This window comes from Cydia splendana, chromosome 26, assembly GCF_910591565.1.
Source record: "Cydia splendana chromosome 26, ilCydSple1.2, whole genome shotgun sequence".
Lineage (NCBI taxonomy): Eukaryota > Metazoa > Arthropoda > Insecta > Lepidoptera > Tortricidae > Cydia > Cydia splendana.
Window position 1 is genome coordinate 6732687 of NC_085985.1, and position 15316 is coordinate 6748002.

At 43.9% G+C, this 15316-nt stretch overlaps 3 protein-coding genes across 3 annotated transcripts; all 3 read right to left on the reverse strand.

Moving 5' to 3' along the window:
• Window positions 1–8739: 8739 nt before the first annotated feature.
• On the reverse strand, window positions 8740–9278 carry LOC134803165 (histone H2B). The gene has a single exon (XM_063775869.1). It carries the CDS (start codon window positions 9115–9117, stop codon window positions 8740–8742), a length of 378 nt encoding a protein of 125 aa, XP_063631939.1. The 5' UTR covers window positions 9118–9278.
• Window positions 9279–9965: 687 nt separating this feature from the next.
• LOC134803169 (histone H2A) lies at window positions 9966–10366 on the reverse strand. The gene has a single exon (XM_063775872.1). The coding sequence runs from the start codon at window positions 10338–10340 to the stop codon at window positions 9966–9968; it is 375 nt and encodes a 124-aa protein (XP_063631942.1). The 5' UTR covers window positions 10341–10366.
• Window positions 10367–10897: 531 nt separating this feature from the next.
• On the reverse strand, window positions 10898–11820 carry LOC134803161 (histone H1C-like). Its single transcript, XM_063775866.1, has one exon. It carries the CDS (start codon window positions 11818–11820, stop codon window positions 11143–11145), a length of 678 nt encoding a protein of 225 aa, XP_063631936.1. The 3' UTR covers window positions 10898–11142.
• Between the last annotated feature and the right edge of the window lie 3496 nt (window positions 11821–15316).

Here is a 15316-nt window from a genome sequence, read left to right on the forward strand (position 1 = left end):
ATTATTTGCGGCCCTGAAAAGGGCCTTTTTGTATTTGCGTACTACGGTAATACATGCGTTAGTACATATTACACGATGTCGCGCGCGGCGGGCAGGCAGCGCAAGCAGCAGAGCGCTTAACCACCGAAACCGTAGAGGGTGCGGCCCTGACGCTTCAGAGCGTAGACGACGTCCATGGCGGTGACGGTCTTCCTCTTGGCGTGCTCGGTGTAGGTGACCGCGTCACGGATCACGTTCTCGAGGAACACCTTGAGAACACCGCGGGTCTCCTCGTAGATCAGACCGGAGATACGCTTGACGCCACCTCTGCGGGCGAGACGACGGATGGCGGGCTTGGTGATACCCTGGATGTTATCACGGAGCACCTTCCTGTGACGCTTGGCTCCTCCTTTCCCCAGACCTTTACCTCCCTTACCGCGACCGGTCATTGCGACTTTTAGTTGAGATTAGACTTCTCAGATTAGAATACACGGAACACGACACACGACTTGCGGCGCGCGTCGACACGAGTGGAATAACAGGCGAGCCTTTTTTTTTTTTTTTTTTTTTTTTAAAATGGAAATCTGAGTCGGCCGGAAAAATCCGGCCCTATTACTCATTACCCTAAAGGCAAAAGTTTTTTATAGCTAGTTCAACCTAATACTAACTATTTATACAATACAATATTTACAATAACCTAACACTAAGCTAATACCTAACTTTTAGCTTTCAAATTATATTAACAATTCTCATGAGCTATATTTTACAAGACCATATTTACATATATTTATTTAATTGTTTACAACATAACTGTAATTTTAAATTAGAAATTAGAATTAAGTCAAATCCAAACAAAAATCCCTATAATAATAGTTTTGCAAACAATTTTGAGAGTTTTTATACATTTCCAGGATTACATTTTACATAACAACAAACAGTTTATTACTATACACACTAGTGGCGAGCGTACATACGAGCAAACGAGCGTTTGACAATTGATAGACAATTGATAGACAATTGATAGACAATTGATAGACAATTGATGGACAAAAGGATGGACACGCGGCATTGGCCGCGCCTCCACCAACCCGCGGTGGTGGCCCCGCCCATGCCACGCCTCCCGCTACCTTACACTTATACACACATAAACTATTTATAGTATCTTAACTTGGATACACAGTGTAATTATTTTTAAACTAAGTTTTTGGGCATATGCCCAGATTTAGATGGAGGTCGGATGGGGTGGAACACTTGATATGGGAGAGAGCAGGGTAAACGCGGTGGGGGGGGAGAACCACCCTCACTAGTCATGGCAATATTAGGCAGAGACAGTGACTCACCTTCCGATAAATTTGGCAGGTACGTTCTACCTTCATCAAATTCATGTCCTTTATTATTTGCGGCTTTTGCTTCCTCATCACATTCCCTTTCCATGTTAATTGTGATGGTGAAAATATCGTCCTCGTCCGTTAACACGTTTCTTGGCCTACGTTTATCTTTCGTTACTCCCGGGATTGGGTCGTATTTTGCTGCTTTAACTATTAGGGGGTTTGAGCTATGTACCGCCTTGTCAAAATAACGCCTAGAATTTTCTTGAAAGAACTTTGCTATGGAGGGCATGCTCAAATCGGCATGTATCCTAATGTTCCTAATATAGTGGGGGGCACCAGCAGCCCTCCTCAGGAACTTGTTCTGAACAGTTTGTAAGGTCCTAATTTTGGCCTGCGAGGCATGTGCAAAGGCCACGCTGGCATAGGAAAACACAGGTCTTATGCACGTTTTGTATATGGTCATTTTGTTCCTTAAGGAGAGCTTGCTCCTGGCCCCCACCAGGCAGGTCAGTCTTGACACATAGAAGACAGCTTTATTCCTTACCGACTTGATGTGTTCCCCAAAATTGAGCTTTCTGTCCAGCGTTACTCCGAGGTATTTGGCTGACTCAACCCACGGTATCCGCTGGCCAAAAAGCTCAATATGCCCATGCTTTTCAATTTGCTCGTAGTAGTGCATCCTTCTACTAAACAACATGGCAGCGCTTTTTTCCGGATTTACCTCAATCCTCCACTCCCGACACCAGTTCCCAAGGGAGTCAGTGGCTTGGCGGAGGAGAGAGGCCAACCTCGTTGGACGTGTTGACGTGGCAAAGATCGCCGTGTCATCCGCGAATAACGCGTAGTTGACCTCGGCGATCCTTGGCACGTCATTAACAAAGAGCGTGAATAGTACCGGAGAGAGCACGGAGCCTTGAGGGACTCCGGCATTGATGGGGTGTAGGGGGGACAAGGACCCCTCCACTTTGTATCTAAACCCACGGTTTTGTAGAAAGTCATTAATCAAATGTACCAAGCGGTCCGGGAGACTGTACCTGAAGAGTTTTAGGATCAACCCACTGTGCCATACTTTATCGAACGCTTTCGCGATATCGAGAAAGACGGCAGCAGTGGGGACCGATTTTTTCCAGCCGGTCAGCCAGTACAAGATATGTTCTGTCATACGGTGGACCTGATGGGTGCATGAGTGTCCAGTTCTGAATCCGAATTGTTCGTTTATGATTAGTTGTTTCTCTTGAATGAACTCCCCTATTCTTAATTGTATTACTCGTTCGTAGAGCTTTCCTAAAGAGCTTAATAGGCTAATTGGTCTATAACTAGTCGGATAGATCCTTGACTTACCTGGTTTATGTATACCAATTACGTGCGCCACCTTCCATTGCGCAGGGAAGTGGCTATTTAACAGTGCTGCATTGAATACGTCTACTAAGTAGTGGATGAGCTTTTCAGGGAAGGCGCGCAGCAACCTATTTGGTAGCCCGTCAGCCCCTGGAGCCTTTTTAATCTTAAGTTTGCGAATTAGGAATCCTATTTCTGTAAAGGAGGTAGCCCTTATCATTGGGCTACTAGGTTGAAGCACTAACTTTTCACGCACCTCCTTCTCAACCGCCGCCGTGCGTTCCGGGTCGTGAGGCTCCTTGCTCAGGGAGCATTGGGCCTCAAGACTGGAGGCCAGACATTCGGCTTTTTCCGTATCAGAGAAGGCTGGAGGGTGATTTGGGGGCGCATCCGGAATGGTTAATGGAGGCAATTGGGTCATTGTATCTATTTTAAAGGATCTAATGAGTTTCCAATAAGCCTGATGGTTTGGAGAAATTTCATTAAGTAAGTTTTCCCATCTATCGTTCCTAAATTCCCTCACACCTTTCCTAAAATCTTTAGTGATCTTATTAACAATAGCTTTATGTTGGGGTGAGGGACAAATATCGTAGGCCCTTACGGCGGCATTTTTCTGTTTTTTCAACTCTTGTAGTTGAAGCGGCAACTTCCACCTGTTATAATCCGCCTCATCCGTAATTTGTTTACTGTGGCGAGTCATCAAATCAGATAACTCTGTCGTTAGATAGGAGATAGCATAGTCAGTGTCCTCTCTAGACAAAATTTTTGTCGGGAGGTTCTTTATTAAGTCTGAGTCCTCTCCGGCAAGCTCCTTGCTGACGCCGTCCCAGTCGGTGACCAGCTTAGTGTCAGGGGTGGCTGACGGAGAGGGACCCAGTCCTAAAATAACGGGTCTATGATCTGAGGTCATAGCATGAATAACATCAATTGAACGGAATCTCAAGGCAACATTCTTGAGTAAGAAAATGTCTAATATGTCAGGATTTTTACCAACATCGGGTGGAAAGTGAGTGGGCTCTAATGGGGTTATAATGTCTACTCTCAATAAGTCAGCATCTTTCGCTGATGATGTAAGTTTGTAAAGCTCCCTACCATTTACATTAGTCGCACTACAGTTCCACAGAGCGTGCTTTGCGTTGAGATCGCCAGCCACAATGACTGATTCACTCAACCCAAAGACACTCTCTAAATCGGACCTCAGTACGGCCTTTGAAGGCGGGAGATAAGCTGATACCAGGGTTATAGCTTGGTGGCCAGTCATAGCTAGCCTACAGGCTGAGATTTCCAGGTTTTCTAGGTTTGGCAACTGAATAGGTGAGCAGTGAAGGGTTTTCTTAAAATAAATAAGAGTCCCCCCCCCTCTGCCACCCATTCGGTCATTTCTAATAATATTATAGTTGGCTATTTTCGGGTCTCTATGGGCTGGCTTTAAAAAAGTTTCCTGAATAAGAAATACGTCTAGATTATGCTCCCTAAGGAGACTACTGATTTCCTCGCGTTTGTCTTTCATACTGTTAGCATTGAATATTCCTAGGGATAGGGAGCGCGGGGCTGTTCTAGCATTTGAAGTGGGTAAGTTTCGAGAAGGAATACTATCCATTAAGGGTTAATAAAGTTTTTGAGTTGCCTGAACAGCCCCTCATGTAGGAGCATGATGCTAAGTCGCTGAGAGGGTTCAGAAACACTTCTGAGCTCAGCAGCTACTTGCCGTACCTGTGTAATGTCTACTTTAGTCGCTAGATCGATCAGCAGACTTAAGTCTGCCATGTCTGCTAGTTTGTCAGGCTGCGAGGGGGAATCCCTCACCCCTGGGGCCCGACTGGGCGGGTTAATCATCGCCTCCATTTCCGCGCTGGGATTGGGGTTTGCCTGACTAAATTGGGTATTTACCCAGGACTTTTTGGGCTTCCTTATTGTAGGGAAGTCTCTGTCATTTGTCATCGTAGCGTCTTGGGTGTTTTTGGGTAATTCCCCATTATGGGTATTCCCCCAAATCACCCTACGCTTGGGTCTGGGACACTCCAAGCATCCACGGTAGTTTCCTGTATGGTCTTGGTTGCAGTTCGCACACTTAACGGGTACTTTAATTTTCCCATTTTCATCCTTGTTTGGGCACGCCCTAGACTCGTGTTCGCCTGCACATGCGACGCAACGCGGGTCCAGCTTACAGTATTTGGATGAGTGTCCCCATCCCTGACAGTTATAACACTGGGTAGCATAGCCCGTCTTTCTTGGGGGCTCTGCTATCACCCCACTTAGTCCACATACAGCTTTAACATTGAAAATGTCTAGCCCTTTTGGAGTGCGCTCGCATACTGCTAACACACAGTTAAGGGCTGACTTATCCCTATTTCGGTGCATCCTGTGCACACTTATCACCGGGAAACCTTGCTCAATCAAATCTTCCTTTATAAAATCAATATCTAACTCTACATCAAGCCCCTTAATAACGACTCTGATGTTCTTTTCGTCATCTAGGGCATAAGTATAGTACCCCTTACCTAAGAGCTTTTCCCAGGCCCTAAACTGTCCCTTATTTTGTGTGTATAGGACTAGGCCTTTCCTAGCCATCACTGCCTTGACAAAATTTAATTTTATTCTATTAGCCTCCCTTGACAAGTGATTCCACCTACCTTTATGTTTAATTACAATAATTGGGGGCCGCTTTTCTTTCTTTGCGGTCTCCACCTCCATTTCATCATTTACAATATCATTACTGTTTGCTCTAGCTAGTAAAACCTGAGGGCTCGGGGCTGCCGGGCTGGGGGGGGAGGGGGGAGACGCGCCTCCCTGACTTACAACTTCATCCTGGGTCAATGCCCCTGCCTGACCCAGAGGCAGGGGTTGAGTATCCTGAGGGGAGGGAGAAGGGGCCGCGGCAGGGGGGGGGGAGGGCGATGACCTCCTCGCGTCCGCCGGGGACCTGTCCCTGACATTTTTCTTATCATTATTGTCTACATTTTGAGACTTACCTATTTCCGTCAGGGGGGGGACGGTACCATTTGCCTTTTGCTTGTTTTTCCTATTTCTTCGCCGGGCCTTAAGCTCGCGGGCTATTTCACTGTCTTTACCTAGCACGTCTCTCTCGGACGAGGAAGATGATGAATCCACAGAGGTGCTTGACCTGACTTCAATCTCCATTTCGGAGCTAATTTCCTCCTCTTCAGGGAGCGTACTAAATACATTTGATGTAGGCAGGTTTACCTGGTACGTTGGCACATATGCCGGAGAGCTGGGGGGTTCGGTGAACACCACCCCGCCTTTAGTTGTGACATCTGCCACTGTCTCGACCTGCGAGTTTGAATTCGACTGTACACTGTTTTCCACCTCCTTTTGGACCTCCATCCAAACCAGATCCCAGTCCACACCTTGGGAGGCTAGTTTGGCCCTAATCTTACCTTGCAATGTTACATCCATTTTATCGAACACAATATTTACACTTACAAACTAACTAACTAATATCGTCACTATCGAAAAACACTATATACTAAATTCACTTAGAGTCTCTATCTCCACTCGTCCATTTCGTAACTAATTACTTCGTATTCACACAAATCACTAAGAGCACTAAGCTGCTGACACACACAGGCACACGGAGCAATGCTCGACGTGGCAGGGCGTAAGAGAACGATGCACGCGGAGCCAGGCTCGACGCGGCGGTAAGCGAGCGGTATTCAGTAAAGCACGCGTGCGCTCGGCGCGGCGTCCGGAGCGGGAATCACAGGCGAGCCACGACCTGGTGCGATATTTATACGCTTTACCCTATTGCGGGGCGACGGGGGACGGGGTTAGAGATATCGGAGCATTAATATTTTTTGATTTACTTTTCATTCATTCATTCATTCATGAAATATACATACTTAATATAATATTGATAAATAATTTCATATGATATGGTTATTTACATTCATTTTGGGGATTTAAATAAATATCTACTTCATATTACTATTACAATAACTGCGACCGGCTCACGGAAGAGTGTAACTCTCTCTATTTCATTCTCCTCTAATATTTTTGTAAGCATTCAGTTAGTGGTAATAATTTTGTCGATATATAAAATTTGAATTTTCTATCTTGGTAAATCTATATTATTATGTCTTCACATACTTAGCGCGTAATATCATATCACGAATTTAATTCACTTTCCTTCCTTCCTTCCTTCCTTCTTTCCATTTTACTACACTACAAATTCTTATACTGGAAACAGGTTCGTAAATAAATAATATTATTATTTGTCTCGTGTTTCGCGGTTAATTGTATATGTATATGTACATAATATATATATATAGAGAGAGGTATACTACATCACCAGTATAGTATACTAATAGTGATCGATCGATTTATCTTCGTTTATCAGTGTTAGTTCAAAGAAACATTTGTTAATTTTCGAATCATGTGTGGCCCTGAAAAGGGCCTTTTGATATATATGACGGAAGCGTCACGTTCGCATGTCCAGGCGCAAAACGCGTGGTACAAAATATATAATAGATATAATGTAACCGCCGTATATGCGTTCGCGCAGACTGCATTCGGTGACGTAGCTCCGTGCCGGTTTAGGCACGTTCACCGCGGATCCTGCGAGCCAGCTGGATGTCCTTGGGCATGATGGTCACACGCTTGGCGTGGATGGCGCACAGGTTGGTGTCCTCGAAGAGACCTACTAGGTAAGCCTCGCTGGCCTCCTGGAGAGCCATAACGGCAGAGCTCTGGAAGCGCAGGTCGGTCTTGAAGTCCTGAGCGATCTCACGCACCAGACGCTGGAAGGGCAGCTTGCGGATCAGAAGCTCGGTGCTCTTCTGGTAGCGACGGATCTCACGGAGGGCGACGGTGCCGGGCCTGTAACGATGGGGCTTCTTGACGCCCCCGGTGGCTGGCGCGCTCTTGCGGGCCGCCTTGGTGGCGAGCTGTTTACGGGGCGCTTTACCACCGGTGGATTTACGAGCGGTCTGCTTGGTACGGGCCATTTCGAAAAATTACTACGATACGCGTGTACGTTACGTTAACGAGTCACGAGAGGGAATAAACGAAAAATTGCCCCGCGAGCGTCTTTTATATGTGCTCGTCGTCGGAAAGGGACGGAGTTAGTGTCCGTGTGAGCGAGATAGGTCTATAAAATTCACATACACGTCCGTCCCCCATGCCATGCCCCTCTTCCTTTCTCACAAACACGATTTCTGATTACAATAACATTGTTGAAATATTAATACTTTTTATTATATACTTACTTACATTTTATATATATATTTATTTTTAACAAATATGTGACCGATTTAAGTTAGCTAACTCAACCTAACCTAACCTAGGAGTTAGCTTATTAAATTCGGCAGAGTTAAGTTAGGTCTGGTTCAAAATAACAATATTTGACAGAGTTAGGTTAGCTAACCTAACCTAACTCCGCGGAACCTAACTTAATCTGACCTAACTCGATCGAACCTAACTTAACCTGACCTAACTCGATCGAACCTAACTTAACCTGACCTAACTCGATCGAACCTAACTTATTATAATATTTTTTTTTTTAATTACATAACTCAAACGTAACCTAACTTCGCGAAACCTAACCTAACCTAACTTATTTAGTAATTGTAACTTGATTAGCAATTTTAATATAACAAAACTTCCGTGAGAGACACGGACATATTAAATATATATTAAGAACGGTTCACTCGCGTATTTTAAGTCGAAAAAAAAAAAAAAAAAAAAAAAAAAACGCTCGGAATGTGAAACACCGCCGTACCGAGGAGTATCATCAGGTGCTTGCACTTGCTTTTGGAGGATACATGAGTAATATATTTAATTGTAACTTGAACCTAACCTATATTATTATTACATACGTGTTGATTGGTAATGTGTAAACAAATTATATTTAATTGATTTTTATCGACCGATTGACACCGTATGCACGGTTAGAAACTTCCTATATTATTTTCTGAACGTATTTGTGGCCCTGAAAAGGGCCTTTTTGGTTGATGTACAAACCACACTCTCAAAGCGTGTCGTGTGTCGTCGCAATACGAACTACCTAAACCCATTACACTAAAAGTGTATTGAGAAGACAGCAGACCGCATACGTACGAGGAACGACGTACGCTTACTTGGAGCTGGTGTACTTGGTGACGGCCTTGGTGCCTTCACTGACGGCGTGCTTGGCGAGCTCACCGGGCAGCAAGAGCCTCACGGAGGTCTGCACCTCCCTGCTGGTGATGGTGGACCTCTTGTTGTAGTGAGCGAGGCGGGAGGCCTCGGCGGCGATGCGCTCGAAGATATCGTTCACGAACGAGTTCATGATCGACATGGCCTTGCTGGAGATACCGGTGTCGGGGTGGACCTGCTTGAGCACCTTGTAGATGTAGATGGCGTAGCTCTCCTTGCGCTTATGCTTCTTCTTTTTCTTAGAGTCCGACTTGGAGATGTTCTTCTGGGCCTTGCCGGATTTCTTGGCGGCCTTACCGCTAGTCTTGGGTGGCATTGTGATATACTTAGTTAGTTAGATGCTTACAGTACGAGAGTCGAACTGGAAATGTAAAAATTTTTTTAGGATCGCTATTTTTGTTAGCGCAGCGAACGGGAAATAGGGGATTAAAGATCGAGCGTCGCGCTCGCGGTATCTCGACCAATAGCGTTCGTGTATCATTAGTATCGTCGTCGATCGGCATGGTGGGGAGTGCGAGCGCGTGTTGATATTACTTTACTTACATATTAATTAGTCATATTATTAATAAATAAATATCACCCGCCTGATGTGCGATGTATGATAAATAATAATAATAATGAGTTAACTAACCAACCAAAATATATTTGAAATCGTAGCTTATTTGATAACTATTGTTGTTGTTGTTGTTGTTGTTACAAGTGACACATTGCTGTAGCTGAGCAAGTAGGTGTAATATCTGTCTGCTGAGCCATCCATCACAGCATAATTGAAAGTCTAGAGAGTCGGAGGACACATAGAGACAATAAACGTAATAAATAATAAAAAGGGGATGAGTGTGTATACATTCCGCCAAATATTTCTCTACGAATATCGAATATAAGTATCTATCTAATCTCATTATAATTCATTCATAATTTATAGATCTATCGAAAAAATGAATGACATCATATACGTATGCGTTATGCCATGAAACTTATAAAGTTTACACAGAATCATATTGTGGCCCTGAAAAGGGCCTTTTGTAACGGTCACTCGGGCGGGCGGGAATATAACAGAGGCCGCGTGCGTTACAAGGTGTACGCACGAGACAAATGTACACATCCACACCAATCGCCGGGTGCTACCGCTAGAGATGGATGTAGCCAGAAGAGAAGTGTGGACACTTAAGCCTTCTTCTCGGTCTTCTTGGGCAGGAGCACGGCCTGAATGTTAGGCAGCACACCACCCTGGGCGATGGTCACACCGGAGAGGAGCTTGTTCAACTCTTCGTCGTTGCGGATCGCCAGCTGGAGATGCCTAGGGATGATTCTGGTCTTCTTGTTGTCGCGAGCGGCGTTGCCTGCCAACTCGAGAACTTCAGCGGCCAGGTATTCCATGACGGCGGCCAGGTACACCGGGGCACCGGCACCGACGCGCTCGGCGTAGTTGCCCTTGCGTAGAAGCCTGTGGATACGGCCGACGGGGAACTGGAGTCCGGCACGGTTAGAACGGGACTTTGCCTTTCCCTTAACCTTGCCACCTTTACCGCGTCCAGACATGTTTAAAGAGATTAAAGTTTAGTTTACACACAACGAACGAACCAACGAGAGCACGTATTGCACGTGAGTGAGTCGGGACAAGAATATTTTTTTTCGCCATGCGCGCCCTAAGCTATATAGTCTCACGGAGCGCGCTGATAGTGGGGATATAACGAGCCGACATAACACGAGACCGATCGACCAATCAACGCCCCGAGTGCAAGAGCGCGAATTAGAGAGAGATAGAGATAAAATAAAAACAATAAATAAATTAAATTAACAAAATATTCTATAAGTAAGTTCTATATCTATAGGCATATACATATGTATGTATGTATGTATGTGTATAGATAACTAAATATTGTTTGAAATGTAAGACTTCATCATCATATCATATTATGTGTAAATTCATGATTCATGAAAACCTAATCTAATATATCCGTCTATCAGTGAGATCATCATCATCATATTGATGACTTTTGTGCCTTGAGATTCGACTTTTTCCGATGCCGATCCGAACACCTATTGTTGTATGTTTATAACTTAGATTTTTGTTGATCAATCAATCAATCGATCGATCGACTCTTGTATGTGCTCATTGCAATGAAACAGAGGCGATATGAACCTTTGAATACATTTGTTAGCCCTGAAAAGGGCTTTTTGATGTGCGTATAACGCGCACAGGCGTATGACGTGAGTCGAGAAGAGGCGACACGTCGTCGTCGTATAATATTTATAGCAACGACAATCGACATCTCCTCTACCATCACGACTACTACCGCGACCGATGTAAGGACGACGACGACAATATGGCGCAGTCTTCTTACTTCTTCGAGGCAGCCTTCTTAGCGGCGGGCTTCGCTTTGGGAGCGGCCGCAGCCTTCTTCGGCTTGGGAGCTTTAGGCTTCTTGGTCGGCGGCTTCGCGGTCTTCTTGGCCTTAGGCGCGGCGGCGCTCTTGCCCTTGGCGGGGGTGGAAGGTTTCTTCGCTGCGGGCTTCTTTTTGGCGGCGGCGGCCTTCTTGTCCTTCGTGGCGGCCTTAGGCTTGGCCGGGGATGCGGCGGCCTTCTTAGCCTTAGCGGGCTTTGCTGCGGCGGGCTTCTTAGCGGCGGCTGATGATTTAGCGCTAGATTTCTTGGCCGCGGCGGGCTTCTTGCCGGCGGATGATGTCTTCGACTCCAGTTTGAACGAACCGGACGCGCCCTTGCCTTTGGTCTGTATGAGTGCGCCGGATTCGACTGCGCTCTTCAAATATTTTCTGATGAAAGGTGCCAGTTTCTCGGCGTCGACCTTGTACTGGGCGGCGATGTATTTCTTGATAGCCTGCAGGGACGAACCGCTCCTCTCCTTCAGCTCCTTGATGGCGCTGTTAACCATCTCGGACGTCTTAGGGTGGGTGGGCTTCGCCTTAGGCTTCTTAGCGCCTGCGGAGGCGGACGCCTTAGGCTTCTTCGCGGGCGTCGCCGGGGCGGGAGCGTCGGCTGCAACTGCGGTATCGGCCATATTTAAAAAAAAAAGTAAAATAGGATGTGTAGTTACAAATTAGTAAATCGCACGAACGATCTGCGCAAAGAGAGAGAACAGCGGACGCGTGTAAGCGGAGCGCTGCGCTGGCGAGTACTAAACACTCCTATTGGGGGCGCCACCTATTATATATATACTCCGGCTTAACCGTAACGCAGACCCTCATGTCGCGGGACGTTTTCTCGTAATAACACTTCCAACTTTTCACTTACTCGTTTATGATTAAACTAAATTTATAGTGAATTATATTATAATGATTATAATAAAATTGCACATGTATATTCTTTATGAATTGATATATCTATTTTAATAGAAGTTTTAAGTTTTGGAACGGCGTTAAACGAATGAGGTAACTTTACTTTTGGTATTATAGGTTGCGGACACCTCGGGTCTGTTTAAAAAGTGATTTTTCTTAATTAAAATCACATTTAACACTATTATGTGTCTTCCGGTTAAAAGCGAAGATACCATAGATATATGTGACACAATAACAATAGTAGAAAATTATAGTTATAATGTTATTTTGACTTGTTGTATTCACTGTCGTAAAACAGCCGTACCGCGCGACTTGGATTGCCTACTACGTTCAGCGGTTTGCTCTCTGTTGGTACACCGATGTAAAACGGGATAGGTATTTTATATTACGTTTATATAATTATGTTCTATTATAAATTACGATATCACCATTATCATGAATATTATTATAATTCTCACATGGTTAAACTCAACTCTCTTCTACCGAGGATCATACAAAGCGCGACACTCGACTCGGAGCGAGCGTGCGGGCATGGTAGGTAGAATCTCGTTTAGGTCAGGTATTTTATTTAGTTTTGGTCCGGCGTAAGTATTTATAATACATTAACGTATGATATTATTATCTGAATACGCCTAATATTAAATAAAACAGTAGTGTGTGTTGTTGAACTTAAGAATCTGTTTAGGTTGATATATTTATTTATATGTACTTACTTAATTATATTCATCATAGGAACACGAGAGAAGTCTTAGGCATACTGCTGAGTTACTATCATGTATGTTACCCATTTATTTATATATATAATTAAGTTAATATTAATATTTTTTCTAGTCCAGTCTCTCTATATTTACCTACCTTTCATGGGGGAGTGGGTGAGGTGATGGTGGATGTCCCTGTCTGTTTTATGCACTATTTGCGAATCCTTTACCTAATTGGGCAGTTCATCCTGGTAATTCGTCGTTATCAGTAGAGTAGGTCACAGCCTCACAGGTGTCAGGTGAGAGTGATGTAAAAGGTGGTGTGTCTGTGTGTGCGGGTTGCATGTGATTGTTTTAAAAGTATATATGGTGTTATTATTAGTAAAACTAACTAAGAATTGAGCGAGTTAAGTGTGAGAAATACATTGGATGGATTTGAAAAACGTGAGTACTTAATACATACATAATGATATAAAATATGTACTTTAATACCTACTTATTTAGGTTTGGGTTAGGGCGATGCTAGTCGATATGCTATGCGAGATGCTAGGCGAAGATGATGATGATGATGAATGATGATGATGATGATGATGATGATGGATGATTCTTGAAGAGAGGGAGAAAGAAATATGCTGTACTGGGAGGTGGTTAATCTATATATGTACTTATGCCTATTTTATACGAGTACATAGGTAGGTAGGTACATACCTATATTCTACAAGCTGTATTCGGCAAGGTCTACTTACTAATAATTAAGTTAAGTTAAATTTGCTTGGTGTACATTAATAATTGTGACGTAGGTACACAATGATGTGCGAGATCGGAATCTAAAGATTTAAAGATATATCTAGCTTGCTCTAGTATCAATATTATTATTAGCACACAAGAGGTTAAATAACAACTTTAAAGCCCTTTGCTTGTAAAACAAACAAAAATAACTAAGTACATACCTATATAAATTAAGTACATATTATAATTGTTGTTTTAGAGAGAGAGAGCTGGGCTGGCGTCAAACCACCGAAGCGGCGAACGAGATGGCTGCTTGCTGTTACAAGTTAGAAAATTGGACTTGCGGTGCGGGGTAAGTAAGATATCATTATATATAAATGTACTGACAGTGATATAGATAGATAGATAGATAGATATATATATATATTTTGGAGATATAGATCGATTGATTGTTTGTCCGTCTGTGTCGCTACTGAAACTTTGTATTGTAATCGCGTAGGTATCATAGAATTATTTGCGGCCCTGAAAAGGGCCTTTTTGTATTTGCGTACTACGGTAATACATGCGTTAGTACATATTACACGATGTCGCGCGCGGCGGGCAGGCAGCGCAAGCAGCAGAGCGCTTAACCACCGAAACCGTAGAGGGTGCGGCCCTGACGCTTCAGAGCGTAGACGACGTCCATGGCGGTGACGGTCTTCCTCTTGGCGTGCTCGGTGTAGGTGACCGCGTCACGGATCACGTTCTCGAGGAACACCTTGAGAACACCGCGGGTCTCCTCGTAGATCAGACCGGAGATACGCTTGACGCCACCTCTGCGGGCGAGACGACGGATGGCGGGCTTGGTGATACCCTGGATGTTATCACGGAGCACCTTCCTGTGACGCTTGGCTCCTCCTTTCCCCAGACCTTTACCTCCCTTACCGCGACCGGTCATTGCGACTTTTAGTTGAGATTAGACTTCTCAGATTAGAATACACGGAACACGACACACGACTTGCGGCGCGCGTCGACACGAGTGGAATAACAGGCGAGCCACGACCTGGTGCGATATTTATACGCTTTACCCTATTGCGGGGCGACGGGGGACGGGGTTAGAGATATCGGAGCATTAATATTTTTTGATTTACTTTTCATTCATTCATTCATTCATGAAATATACATACTTAATATAATATTGATAAATAATTTCATATGATATGGTTATTTACATTCATTTTGGGGATTTAAATAAATATCTACTTCATATTACTATTACAATAACTGCGACCGGCTCACGGAAGAGTGTAACTCTCTCTATTTCATTCTCCTCTAATATTTTTGTAAGCATTCAGTTAGTGGTAATAATTTTGTCGATATATAAAATTTGAATTTTCTATCTTGGTAAATCTATATTATTATGTCTTCACATACTTAGCGCGTAATATCATATCACGAATTTAATTCACTTTCCTTCCTTCCTTCCTTCCTTCTTTCCATTTTACTACACTACAAATTCTTATACTGGAAACAGGTTCGTAAATAAATAATATTATTATTTGTCTCGTGTTTCGCGGTTAATTGTATATGTATATGTACATAATATATATATATAGAGAGAGGTATACTACATCACCAGTATAGTATACTAATAGTGATCGATCGATTTATCTTCGTTTATCAGTGTTAGTTCAAAGAAACATTTGTTAATTTTCGAATCATGTGTGGCCCTGAAAAGGGCCTTTTGATATATATGACGGAAGCGTCACGTTCGCATGTCCAGGCGCAAAACGCGTGGTACAAAATATATAAT